The sequence below is a fragment of the Schistocerca americana genome, chromosome 2 (genome assembly GCF_021461395.2).
Source record: "Schistocerca americana isolate TAMUIC-IGC-003095 chromosome 2, iqSchAmer2.1, whole genome shotgun sequence".
In the NCBI taxonomy this organism is placed as follows: domain Eukaryota; kingdom Metazoa; phylum Arthropoda; class Insecta; order Orthoptera; family Acrididae; genus Schistocerca; species Schistocerca americana.
Window position 1 is genome coordinate 211,909,187 of NC_060120.1, and position 14,494 is coordinate 211,923,680.

The 14,494-nt window shown below is 43.9% G+C and overlaps 1 protein-coding gene across 5 annotated transcripts in view; it reads left to right on the forward strand.

The window, feature by feature from the left end:
- LOC124595023 (Fanconi anemia group A protein-like) overlaps nucleotides 1-14,494 on the forward strand; it is a 230,631-nt gene that overhangs the window by 189,056 nt on the left and 27,081 nt on the right. For all 5 annotated transcript variants that reach the window (XM_047133578.1, XM_047133575.1, XM_047133577.1 and 2 more), the window contains exon 22: nucleotides 6,320-6,475. In XM_047133578.1, coding sequence (XP_046989534.1) covers nucleotides 6,320-6,475 — 156 coding nt within the window. The remainder of the gene's footprint in view (nucleotides 1-6,319; nucleotides 6,476-14,494) is intronic.

The window sequence follows — 14,494 nt, forward strand, 5'->3', positions numbered from 1 at the left end:
TTTGTTTTGCTACCCTCAATTTCAGTTCCTGTGTCATTCACTAGGGACTGGACACTACCTTTGGTCCACTAACAGCCTTTACATATGACAAAAATTTCTTTGGCTTTTGTAAAATGTCATTTGATGATTTTCTGCTACAGTGGTCATTGAAGGCATCACCCATTGCTCTCTTGACAGCCGAACGTGTTTCATTCAGCATTTCTCATCTATAGCCTTACGCTTCGTTTTACACCTATTATGCAGTAATCTCTGTTTCTTTAGAAGTTTCTTTACAGTGACTGTATACCATAGAGGTTCCTTCCCATTATGAACTGCTCTACTGTGCACATATCTACCCAGTGCGAGGTCAACTGCTGTTTCAGCTTGAGCCAGAGTTTCTCTACATGTCCCTGAGCTGTGCTAAAAGTTTCAAGTTCCTCATTTAGATATGACACTACTGATTTTTTATGTAGTTTGGTGCCTTCTGAAACCTTCCGCAGAGGTCACTTCCAATTCTGTCGAATGGTCCTGCTGCAGGTGGGATTGGTTCCAGATGCTCTGGAGGTAACTGCGGCAAATGCTTCTGTCACTGGCATTCCTTACACTGGCTTCAACAGTGTCTAACTGATTGGTAAAACCTGCCCAGTGCTACCTGCATCTGATTTGGTCTAGAGTCTTCACAAATTCTGGGTGGCCAGATGTTGCAGCGTCAAGAAAATAATTCAGGATCGTTGTCCGCAGTTGATCTGGGATGATGAGCAACCATTTCTGTCCCTCCGTTCAACAGCAATGTCATTTAATGTGGCGATGGCGGCTGAATTTCGTCCACACTGCTTATGGTCCACCAGAGGATCCCTTGAAAGGCAGTAAGCATCCATGTGTTTGTGTCTGTTTTTATACAACTCTGTGATGTAGTACTCCTGAAGCCTTTGTACCAAACTCGCCAATGTACTCAATAGATTCTTCAGGCTAGTCAGTCACATAGAGAATGATGGTCTGTCACATTGGTGACAGAAGATATGGCCAGAACTCATTGATGGTCCAAACAACTGCAAGGCACTCATTTTTAGTTGTAAGTAGGTCTTATCAGACTGGGAGGGTACTCTGGGAGCATGAGCTGTCACCTTTTCGGCATCTTCCTGAATTTGTACTAGAACTGTCCCTGTGCCCAAAACTGAACTGGCAGTGGGAAGCCCTGTCTCATCATTCTCATCATACAATAATAGAACTGGGGAAGGTATTAGTGCCTCCGTAAGGTCAATAAAAGATCTTTCTTATAACTCATTTCAGGAAATTTGGTGTCTCCCTGCAGCTACCTATTAGAGATATATTGATGGAGTCACATAGTTAGTGTTTTTATATCAAACTGAGGCTACATGCGAATTTTCATCTTTCTGAGTCTAATATTTAGTGCCTTCAAGTTTTCATAAAAACAGCGCTTTTGATCAAAATATTGTACTGATCATATTGAGATTCTTAGCTTTTGATTGTGACACACATTTGCACATTCTGAACAATTTTTGGCTTTCTAGCTTCATTATTTAGCACCATTCATTTTTTTCTTAAAGAATGTATTTAGCGAAACTTATTCATCTGATCCTTCTGAGATTTAATGATTTTAAGATTAATATACTGAAGCATACAATGACTAAGTCTCGAAAGCTATTTCAATTTTTAATTTCACTCTTAGATTCTGGCGCAATACTTTGTATCTATGGACAGGCTTGTTATGACGACGTGGCACTTGCAGCAGTGAAATGGGGTAAGTCCTGGCACACTTGCTAGCCTCTGTAGCTCTCAAATGATACATTGTGTGTTTTGCCACTTGATCATTCAATGTTTCCCAAAGTATGTGCTTTCATTATTGATGCGGGAGGGGCACAGGCAGTATATCAAACTAAATGCGAGGCAGTGGACTCTCTCAAAATTCAAAATTACTATAAGGTCCCTAGAGGAAGTTTCATTGTAACTTTTCTCCACCATTTCACCCCCCTTTCTCAATAGTGAATAATACGAAGACATCTGAGCACTGAGATCAACACCATTTTTTTTATCTTCTTGTACTCCAGCACAGCCTTTGGTTTCATTATAACTTCTCCTTTTCTATTCTTTTACCTGGTGTCCTCTAAAACATCAGTCTATCCAGGAACCACTGAAATCATTAGAACTCTCTTATCCATCCCGTAAAAAATTTTGTTTCCATCATCATTCTCTGCTCCACATATTTCCCCCTTCTCAATCTTCTCCACAATATCCTTGGGAAGGCCTGCTCCATTTGGACGAATTGTTCCACAGAGAAGCATATGGTGTACTAGATCTTTGTTTACTTGTTGCTGGCAGCCCAGAAGTAGATGGGTCCATTTCTAGCTAAATTTGCAATGAAATGTGATTACAACTGGTCGCCAACCATAGCTATTAAAGAAGATAAACAATTGACTCAAAACTGTCAGCGATATTTTGCTGCATACCTTACAGCAGTTATTCTTGCCTGCTAGCAGTAACAAATGGTGGTTGGTTTGTGTGTGTGTGTGTGTGTGTGTGTGTGTGTTTGCTGTAGAATTTGGTGCTAAAAAGAGTGCAACACAACAATTGCAACACAGGGTGACCTGAACAATTGAAAACCAGTACAAAAAGGTGTTATCAGGTCACAGTGGGCTGAACAGAAGCAGTAAGATATTTGAATTAAAGATATTTGAATTATTTATCTCATGGTACACACACACACACACACACACACACACACACACACACACACTCACTCACTCACACTCACACACCTACCTACCTACCTTTGAGCCTTTTGCACCTGCTTAGAATTTGACATAATAATCATTTCCGCCCCATTTTGGGGAGTCACCAAAATTCATGCCGATGTGGTGGGAAGAACTGCATCGGGACACATGGTGGGCCGAGCTACAGGAAACATGTTAAAGTAAATGAAACATTGTAAGTCATTACTATGCCACTCCATAAAAATATTTCCAAACTAGTGTTGGTACTATTCTGCAGTGCAGCGGATGTATGGTGACAACACAAGACGCTAATGCATAGAGCATGTAGCAATGCTGTACCAGTTCTTATGCCATAGGTTTGTTGCTCATTTCATTTGGCATTGTTATGAAGACAGCACTGGTCACTTTTCCCATTTTCTATAATAACGCAATATTTCACAGTGTGATCTTAACCTCCCACACATCACTATTAAAATTCTCTGTCTTTGCACAAATCAGGAAAGCTTCAAGAGGTGTAAGATATACAAAAGAAAAACTTTTTACTTATCTCCATTACCTCGTCGTTGTTGTTGTTGTTGTTGTTGTTGCTGTTGTTGTTGTAGGCACTTGTAGACTTGACCAGGGGTACATTCTTGCTGCTGAAAGCTTGATCTAAGGGTCTAGTGTAGCAGGGGATACAACCCGTCGGCTTTGAACAATGACGTCACAAGTCGCCAGAGAGCATGTATTACAAAGATGAAAGAGCTGAGGAGACTGTTGAGAAACAAAGGAATGCGAGAGAGATAAACTTTATTTCACATATGTAAGGGCCAGTAGTATTTTCACGTTAACGATATCGCGTGTTTGTATCTTAGTATTTCTCCGCAAAATACAATGGAAAGAAATGAATGAAATTACTAGCAAAGAATACATCACGTTACATGTATGTCAGTTATATCTCGAAAGTCTTTCGAACTGTATTACTTAAGTGCAGTACGGGATACAAGTTCAGCGTAGTCGATTTCTTAGTTTCAACTAGCATTGCTGTCCTGTTGTTCACTTGAACTATGTATCCCCTGCTTCACTAAACCGCAAATGAAACCCAATACAAATTAAAAGCTCATTCGAAGTGTGTTGCTTAAGTACAGTCCGGAATACGAGTTTGTCGTAAGGCGATTTCTTCGTTTTCACTAGCATTACTGTCCTGTTCTTCACCTGAACGATGTATCCTCTGCTTCAGTAAACCCTAAGTGGAACACGGGATACAAATTGTAGATGTGCTGTTTATTTCGTCTCCGCTATTACTAACATAAAGTAGTATCAGTTTATTCTATCTCGTGAGATTTTTTTTTTAAGCCAAAAAACACTTATCAGCTACTGAAGCATCTGTATCTTAGGATCAGTTTATTCTATCTCGTGAGATTTTTTTTTTAAAAAGCCAAAAAACGCTTATCAGCTACTGAAGCATCTGTATCTTCTAATGGGTGCGGGAGTTCCGACTCCTGGGGAGGTGGGTGGGTGTGAGTCAGAACTCCCGCACCCATTAGAAGATACAGATGCTTCAGTAGCTGATAAGTGTTTTTTGGCTTTTAAAAAAAAAAAAATCTCACAAGATAGAATAAACTGATTCTACTTACGAATAGGTGGAAATACACGCACGTTACATTTGCAACCTGTTTCATTTTATATGTTTTGATTGTTTATTTAACCTTTGTGTTTCACTTGTCTTTTGCTGTTATGTTTTAGTTTAGTTTTTTTATTGATTGCTTAATAAAGTAGGATCAGTTTATTCTACCTCGTGAGATTTTTTTTAAAAAAAGCCAAAAAACACTTATCAGCTACTCAAGCATCTGTATCTAATATCAAGCGATCGCTTTTAGATTCACATTCAATTATTTTAATGATAGCGCTTATTAGAACACAGAACTGCTTTATTATCTATGCCTCGAAGAGAAGACATTACTATCTATGACTAAGGAATGACGTCATTGTTCAAAGCCGACGGGTTGTATCCCCTGCTACACTAGACCCTAATCTAATGTTTGGGTTGCTGAAGATGAAATAACTGAGGAAGATTTGCCTGTTGCTATGAATTTCTTTTTATTTTATCCCATTCTTCTAAATGACACTGATTTTACAATTTTTCACTTATCACACCAAAAATGACATTGTCATTGACAAGTTTAGCAAAATATGTGCGATTCCATCAGAGGCATGCCCACCACTACTTACATTCTGCGGTACTCACTTTATTCCAAAGAATTTACAAACTTTCTTCACCAAAGAAGAATCTTCACAAAAATATATCGTTATTTTGCAAACCACACTAGAAATAAATTTAATAATTAGTGTTAGATTGTGCAATAAATAATATGAATTTTAAGTATGCCACAAATTTTGTAATTTCAATTATTTTTAAAAGAAGAGTAATTTTAACTGTTAGTACATATCAGTTGTAACACATTAATTTCTTTTTATACATTTTAGCCTGAAATATAATACATTGTATACAAAATCATATGAATTCTTTTAGTGAAACTAAAGAATCGGTAGTGTACATGGTATCGGTTATTCCTATTTTTAAAAAAGGTAATGTTAGAGGAGGGTGACTCCTTATAACACCAGCACAAATTTTACAAATAAAATTTTTTTAAAAATTGTTTATTTAAAAACGAAATATTTTACCACTGCTGCTGTGGCTAATCGATATTTATTTATTTTTATTTCTACTTTTTTTTCTTTTTATTCAGTTATTAGTAAAAGATGAAAACTGAGACCAAGCAAATATCGAACTATAGTACTGGCATCAGTTTTAACCTGACAATTTTTCCCAACCCTGCTGTGCCGTCAAGTAGAAGCACGTACTTGCCGAACACATCACATCATCCCATCTGTTGTACATGGTGACCCAGTTGAGTCCTTGCAGATCTTGACTAGCATCTCCAAAGTACTCTGATGGATGCCTGATGTGCAGCTGACTTACTGCCAGCTTGGAATCCTTGGTCTAGTAGGCCTCATTGGTATCTGGGGGCTCAATATCAGTTTCTGACAAATACTTCTCTCTGTTATTTTATACCTGCACTTATTCCACATCGCAAACATTAATTTCTTAAGTACACACCAACACAATTTTATAGAATCGAAAGGACTTTGAAAGCTCTAACAAGAAATTACACACCATCAAACAAAAGATATTAAGAAGCATCCCAAAAATTTAGTGTGTTGCACATGTTGGAAAATCAACACTGCATTTATCAATCTATACTCCTAAAGCAAACTGTAATTTTTAGTCATAAACTTTTAGACTTAATTCAAGTGACTTAAGGAAATTTTCTTATTTGTTGCAAATTCTTAGTTACGTGAGACATCAGCTTCAATTACTGCACCTCTCAAACTACCCTTTATCACTAAAATGTAATGTAGGCTAGTGGCATGTGGCATAGCGGTATCTTCTTAAAAATTTATGTGGTAGGAGCAGTTATGAAGTCTCAGTGATTCGGCAAGTTAGTCAAGTGCACTAATCTTATTAATACCTTTTAAAATTAAACAGATTTTAAAATGTTACTATAAAATCTTATTAATTTTTTGTAAGCACAGTGATTTACATGTTCCACAATTTCACATTCCAGGTGAAGAGCTTGTGTGACAGAGGATTTCTTCCAAGCAGCTTCACAAGGCACATACTCATGGGCTTGTGTTCAGCATGTCGTTCATCTACAGATAAAGCTGCTGAATATCTGTCTTACATTATAGGATGTTGCCCAGCTTTTCATGTGGCACTCTTGGTATGTTTCAGTGTTTTGCATTAGTGTAAGATGATTTCTTTGTGAGATTTTTTTTATTTTTTATGAAGGAGTACATGACTACAGGCACTGAGGTGACAAAAGTCATGGGCCACCTCTAATATCATGTTGGACCTCCTTTTGCTTGGCTCAGTGCAGCAACTCAATGTGGCATGGACTCAACAAGTCGTTGAAAGCTCCCGAAGCACCAGTGAGCCTTGCTGCCTCTGTAGCCATCCATAGTTGCAAAAGTGTTACTGGTGCAGGATTTTAATCAAGAACTGACATCTTGATTAAGTCCCATAAATGTTGGATGGGATTCATGTTGGGTGATTTGGGTGGCCAAATCAGTCCCTTGAGTTGTCCAGAATGTTCTTCAAACCAGCTGTGACCTGATGACATATCCATAAAAATTCCATCATTGTTTGGGAACATAAAACTCAGAAATGGCTGTAAATGGTCCCAAGTAGTCAAATAGAACCATTTCCAGTGAGTGATCGGTTCAGTTGGACTGGAGGACCCAATACATTCCATGTGAATAGTGCCACATCATTATGGAGCCACCACCAGCCTGCACAGTGCCTGTTGACAACTTAGGTCCATGGCTTCATGGCATCTGCAGCACACACTTGAACACTACCATCAGCTCTTACCAACTGAAATAGGAACTCACCTGACCAGGCCACAGTTTTCCAGTCATCTAAGCTCATACCAAGGAGAGGCGCTACAGGCAATGTCATTTTAGCGAAGGCACTCATATCGATCATCTGCTGCCATAGCCCGTTAACGCCAAATTTCACCACACTGTCCTAATGGGTACATTTGTGATATGTCCTACATTGATTTCGGTGGTTATTTCATGCAATGTTGCTTGTCTGTTAGCTCTGACATCTGTAAGCAGACACTGCTGCTCTAGTTCATTAAGTAAAGGCCATCATCCACTGGATTATCCGAGGTAAGAGGTAATGCCTGAAATTTGGTATTTTTGGCACTCTCATGACACTGTGGATCTTGGAATATTAAATTTCCCAACTATTTGTGAAATGGAATATCCCAACTACTATTCTGGGTCCAAAGTCTGTTAGTTCCTCATGTGGCCATAATGATGTTGGAAACCTTTTCATGTGAGTCTACTGATTAGAAATGACTGCTCTGCCAATGCACTGCCTTTTTATACTTTGTGTACATGATATTACTGTCATCTGTTAATGTGCTTATTGCTATCCCATGACTTTTGTCATCTCAGAGTATAAGCAAAGTAGTAGTTGTGGTATAATTTGTGTTTTGTGTGTTTATGTGTGTTAGCATGTATTTGAAATCAGTGTGATAATGATTCTTGAGAAGACAGTTAACGTGTAAATAGCCTCCAAAATGCCACCAGACACAGTGGTTGGTTGATTAGTTGGGGGATAGGGGATCAAACAGCGAGGTAATTGATCTCCTAAGATTAGGGAAGGATGGGCGAGAAAGTTGGCTGTGCCCTTTCAAAGGAACCATCTGAGCATTTGCCTGAAGCGATTTAGGGAAATCATGGAAAAGCTAAATCAGGATGGCCAGATGCGGGTTTGGGCCATCGTCCTCCCAAATGTGAGTCCAGTGTGCTAACCACTGTGTCACCTCATGCGGGCAGACACAGTGTGTCACTGGAATGGTCCCATATGAAGATGGATGCATGCTTTTTTTGAATGGCACTTTTATTATAGAACTAACAGAGATATATGCAGTAGCCACCAGAAAGATCGCGGGAGGCGCACGTCGGCACAGCGCGTCACAGACGGTAGTTGCCGCAAGTAGAGTCCCATCCACCAGAGGGCACGCGAGAATTCGGCCGCGACCTCTGCCGGCGGAACAACAACAACAACTCAGGCAGCACTGGCCGTGTCCAGAGTTCACATCGGGCATGCCTAGGAGACAGTTCCCAGTCTATGCTATGTGAAGTGCAATGGGAAACGGGAACCATGTTACTACACAATTGGCGACGAGTAGGGTCATTCTTTCACATGTTGCGTCGTTGTTCCGGTTTCGCAGCTTATCCACGGCATGGAGGATTTAGTGTGGGTTTTGGTTGAGCAGCAGGCGGAGCTCATGGCAACCATGAAACAAGTGCTTCCGGCTTTGCTCTCCACGCAGTCTGCTCCGGCACCATTCCCTCCTCCCTTTCCCCCATATGATGAGACGGCAGATGGCGGAGGATTGGGACGCATATGAACGTCACCTTCGGCAGCAATTCCAGGCATTTCATGTTGCCGATACGGAGGTATGTCGTGCTCTTTTCTTGTCTTGGATATCTCCCTCGCTGTATCAAGTTTTGTGGCAGCTAGCGCCATTGCAGGAACCCTCGTCCTTGTCTTTTGAAGCATTGTGTTCGTTGCTGTCTTCGTATTATTGCCGCCGCATGCATGTTGTGGCAGCTAGGGTCAAGTTCTATCAATGCAAGAAGCAGCCCCATCAGTCTTATCGGGCGTGGGCCGCTACGCTGCACGGTCTTAGTCGCAAGTGTCATTTTGTCACGGAGTAGTCACGCAAGTCGTATGCCCACATTATGGTGCGCGACGTCATTGTTCGTTTGGCCCCTGATAGGAAATAGGAAGGTCCGGCAACAGGCCCTGCAATTAGAAGACCCTTCCCTTGAGGAAGTCCTGTCCATTGCTCAATTGTATGAAGTCTCTCACGCCGCAGGTCAACAGTTGGAAGCGTGGTGCGACGTCGCGGCAGTTCAGGGCAGTGCGGCCGCGTGCACTGCGTCTGGGGTGAACGACGTGCGACCAATACAATCCGGCCATTACGGCCACTCCCGCATGGCGTGTAAACAGAGCTCCGGCCGCCGGCCCCTGTTACCGTCCTGTTCGTTGTGCTATATACATCATGATCGGCCAGAGTGCCCCCAGCTTGGGCCGTTTGTCGCAAATGTAATAAAAAAGGACACATTGCTAATGTTTGCTGCTCAGCCTCAAAAGAATCGAAGGAATCAGGTACAGAGGACATGGATGTTGACATTCAGGAAGTTTCATTGGGCCAGGCTCCCGACGCATCGGCACACAAACTCTTTATCGAGGTGTCGGTTCGGTCGCGCCGATTACAACTGCAAGTAGATACGGGCGCGGCAGTTTCTTTGTTGAAGGCACAAACTTACTCCGACCTTGGGTCGCCCCCGTTGGTGCCAGTTTACCAGCGTCTACGCGGTTATGGTAAACAGTTCATTCCCCTACTGGGTCAATTCACTACCGACGTGACTTACAAATCAGTCACTCGGCCTATTACTTTTATTGTTGTCAGCGATGCGAGCTCCGCTAACCTTTTTGGCTTGGATGCCTTTCAAGCTTTCGGTTTTTCTATTGCTGACACCATACAGTTGGTCTCCAAAGACGTTCTCTATCAATCATTGGACTCTTTGATCTCTGACTTTCTGGATATCTTTGAGGAGGGCCTGGGGCGTGTTTCAGACTTTGAAGCTCACTTAACGTTGAAGGCGTCGGCTCGCCTGCATTTTCTACGCGCGAGGCAGATCCCCTTGGCTCTCCACCCTCAGGTAAAAGAAGAGCTAGACCGGTTGACAGCCTTCGGAGTCATTCTTCCCATTTCTTCTAGTGAGTGGGCTTCGCCCCTCATTATTGTCAGGAAACCCTCGGGAAAATTACGTCATTTTGGCGATTTCAAGGCCACCATTAATTCCCAATTGGTGGTAGACACCTATCCTTTGCCTCGTGCTGATGAATTGTGCTCCACTGTGGCGGGAGGCCAATATTTTTCGAAAATCAATCTTTCGGAGGCTTATCATCAGATACCACTTGATGAGGACTCCAAACGGCTGGCGTTTGGCCTTTACCAATACCAGCGGTTGGCCTTCGGAATATCCAGTGCCCCAGCGATATTCCAGCGTTATCTTGAGCACGTCACGTCGTCAATCCCTCATTGTATTAATTACCTGGACAACATAATTGTCACAGGCCGCAGCACGAAGGAACACTTACACAACCTTCGCACCCTCTTTCTCAAATTCAGGTCCGTGGGCTTGCGTTGCAACCTGCGTAAGTCAAACTTCTTCCAACCGTTCATTGAGTATGTCGGCTACACCATCTCTCAGCACGGCGTCCAGCTGCTAGGAAGTTTGGTCCAAGGTATCATTGACCTTCCGCGGCCCGCTTCCCTGAAGGAGTTACAAGCTTTTTTAGGCAAGATTGCCTATTACCACCTGTTCATTCCCAGGGCTTCCACCATAGCCCGCCCCCTGTACTGCCTTCTGCGCAAGGGTGTTCCTTTTGATTGGTCGCCTGCATGTGAGCAAGCGTTCACCTCGTTGAAGGGCCTCCTCACGTCAGCGCCTTGTTTGGCTACTTTTGACCTCCATAAGCCATTGGTCCTGGCTACAGATGCTTCACAGTACGGGGTGGGGGCAGTCCTGGCCCATCGCAACGCGGATGGCTCCGAGCAGCCACTGGCGTTTCCGTCTAAAACTCTTAGTCCCACGCAGGCCCATTACTCCCAGGTGGAAAAAGAGGCTTTGGTCATTGTCTACGCTGTTACCAAGTTTCACCCTTTTTTGTATGGCACGAAGTTTCAGTTAATCACTGACCATAAGCCGTTAATATCGATATTTGGCCCTGCCTCTCAGATTCCGGATAGGGCGGCCCAGAGACTACAGCCTTGTTCCTCTCTAAGTAGCATTATGACATTCATTTTCGCCCTACCGGACAGCATGCCAATGCAGACGCTCTTTCCCATCTTCCGGTGGGCCCGGATCCTAAGTTCAATCGAGAGGAGATTATGTGTTTTCATTTGGATGTGGCGTCCCGCCAAGCGGTTGATGGCTTCCCGATCACTAGTTCTATAGTAGCCAGGGAAACGGCAGCTGACCCGGTTCTCCGGCAAGTAGTTCGCCTCATTCAACAGGGGTGGTCATCCCGACCTCCAGGCTGGCCCTCGGACCCTCTTTGTAATTATTTTGTTCTACGAGACCGCCTCTCCGTCTTGGAAGGAGTTCTCCTTCTGGCTACCGATGATACAGCTCCTTGCGTGGTTGTTCCTGCAAGTTTGCGAAGGGAAGTCCTCACGTTTTTACATGAGGGGCACAGGGGTGTTTCCCATACTAAAACCTTGGCTCGCAGACATGTGTACTGGCCCGGTATTGACAGAGAAATTGAGCACTTGGTGGCCACCTGTTCCCAGTGTGCGAGCCGACAGGCATCTCCCAGGTCAGCGTTATCTTCATGGCAGCCTGCAACCCAGGCATGGGAATGTGTTCACATCAATTTTGTGGACCCGTTTCTCAATGGTTTTGGCTCATTGTCATTGATGCTTATTCCCGATTCCCATATGTGGTTCGTTGCTCCTCAACCACTTCAGAAGTTGCAATCCAGGCACTAGCAAAAATCTTCTCTGTGGAAGGTCTGCCAGTCACTCTGATCTCGGACAATGGACCTCAGTTTATTTCGCAGACCTTCCAGGATTTTTGTAGGCGCTTCGGTATTCGGCATGTTTGCTCTCCCCCCTTTCATCCACAATCGAATGGGGAAGCTGAGCACATGGTGTGCACATTTAAGACGCAGATGAGAAAGTATGTACACGAATTTCCTGTGGAGGAGGCGTTGACGTTTTTTCTGACAGCATACCGGACCACACCAATGGGAGAACGCAGCCCCGCAGAGCTCCTCCACGGGCGCCAACCTACGACTCTGCTGCACCTCCTCCGGCCTGGTCTTCGCCAGTCTTCGCAAAACGGAGTACCCGGCTTTTCACCGGGCATGTCAGTCTGGGCACATGGGTTTGGTCGCAATCCACGTTGGATACCGGCGGTGGTCCTGTGCCGCAATGGCTGCCGGCTCTATACCTTGCAGGCGGGGGACCGGGAGGTACGCCGTCACCAAAATCAGCTACGTCCACGTTTGGGCACCCACTCTCTGACCCCTCAGGCACCGGCTTCCCCATTGCCGACACCCGTGTTGGTTTCTCAGGGGATGCTACCGCCCCTCCCCCCCTGTGACTCCGCCGCACTCTGATGGTTCTCAGCCTTGGCAGCCTCCAGTAGCTCCAGCACTGGCATTGCCATCGTTGGAGATGCCCCAGCGAGACCTGGCCCCCTCGCAGGCCCGGTTTCTCAGTATGCTGGTTCGCCTGTGGTCGTCCCTTCCCCATCGTCCCCGCCCCTGGGTCTGGCCCCTCCCGAGGTGGACCAGGATCCAGAGTTCGACGGCTTGTCTCCTGTTCTGTCCCGGGCTCCGGTGGTTGGACGATGGGGGCCTCTTCGTGTGGATCACTTCCAGCCATATTCAAAGGTTCCGGCTCGAGGGTTGGCAGATCCCCTCGACTCCAGCCTTCCGAATGATGTGGAGGTCATCGCTCCTGCACGAAGCTCCACCTTGAGACGCAGTGGATCCCAGTGGTTTCTCCCCCCAAAGGAGGAGGAGTACAGTAGCCACCAGAAAGATCGTGGGAGGCGCACGTCGGCACGGCGCGTCACGGACGGTAGTTGCCACAAGTAGAGTCCCGTCCACCAGAGGGCATGCGAGAATTCGGCCGCGACCTCTGCCGGCGGAACAACAACTCAGGCAGCACGGGCCGTACCCAGAGTTCACATCGGGCATGCCTAGGAGACAGTTCCCGGTCTACGCTATGTGAAGTGCGACGGGAAACGTGAACCGTGTTACTACAATATACATTTCAGAATTAATCTTTCTCTGTGCAGTGAAGTGTTTGATGTAGTTGTACTTCCAGCAGATTAAAACTGTATGCCAGGTGAGAACTCAAACCCAGACCTTTCCTATTTTCCAAACACACCATAAATTACCCTGCCTCGTGCACTTTAAGCTGTGAAAGAGGGTCATGAGTTACTTCTGAATAGCTCATTTGGTAAGAGCGTTGCATGTGAAAAGCCGTAACCGAAGTTCGAGTCAGTATATGCATCTTTGTTTTAATTGCTCAGAAATCTTCACAACAACACAAGCCACTCTTTCAGACAGAAATATTAATTCCAAAAGAAGCCTAATACAATAATGCAGGATGACCAAGATAAAGTTCAACTTCCGTGTAATTCCGCACCACCATAGGGATTCTTTTATTTTTTCCCCTGTACTGTAAAGTAAGATCAAACTGAATATTCATTGTGTGCACACCATAACAATTAAGACTATTTATTTGGTTCATTTGAACCCTTTAGGATCAAGAGTGACTTGTTCAGTGTGTCGTCTTTCCTCCCAATACCTCTTCATTCATTTGCTCTTCCTAGTTCTTTCCACTTCCATGGTCTTAATTTTTAATCTAGTACCAGTCGACCTATGACCTTCCATTGTGTTGCCATAGATGGAACTATCTTGCACTAGTTCCTACAGATTTTTTTGCTTGCTCCAATTGTTTTCCATTCCCCCTTACTTTTTTTGCCCAGTTGAGCATGTTGCATTCCGTACCTTCTTGATCAGCATATTGTCCTCCATCCTCACTATTTGCCCTGCAAATCTCATTGTCATGCCTGAAATTGCTTCAAAAGTCTCATACATCTGCTTTCTTGCTCTGTGTATCAAGATTTCACACCATTTTTTCATGCTGCAGATGTGTCTCAAGATCATCCATTCCTCCTCCTTCAGCTTGAGATAGGCTCACTTGCTCGAAGTGGCCATCTTTAATAGGTAAAATGCTGTATTTCTAATAGTTGATACATAATGTCTCAATTTGGCATTCCTGGACAGATTTTTCTTTCTATGAATTGTCTTTCCAATGTACCATGGTTTAAGTAGTGTTTAGAACCTGCCTTTTATGCTCTTGTTGGTTTGTAACTTGCTTGTTACGTTTTCCCCATGTGAAGGAGCTGTTCATATTCTCCACCACTTGAATCTTGCAGGTGATCTCCACATTAAGGATCTTGGTCATATTTTATGCTATTTTGATGCTGGATTTAGCAACTAAAGCAAGATTTTCCAATGCCATTTTTGCATTTTCTTCATTCTTACGTAACGATGACATAACACAGCAAAGACTAAGCAGTTTACACCCCCCCTCCCCAATATCTGTACAGTGAAATCACCATTTTAC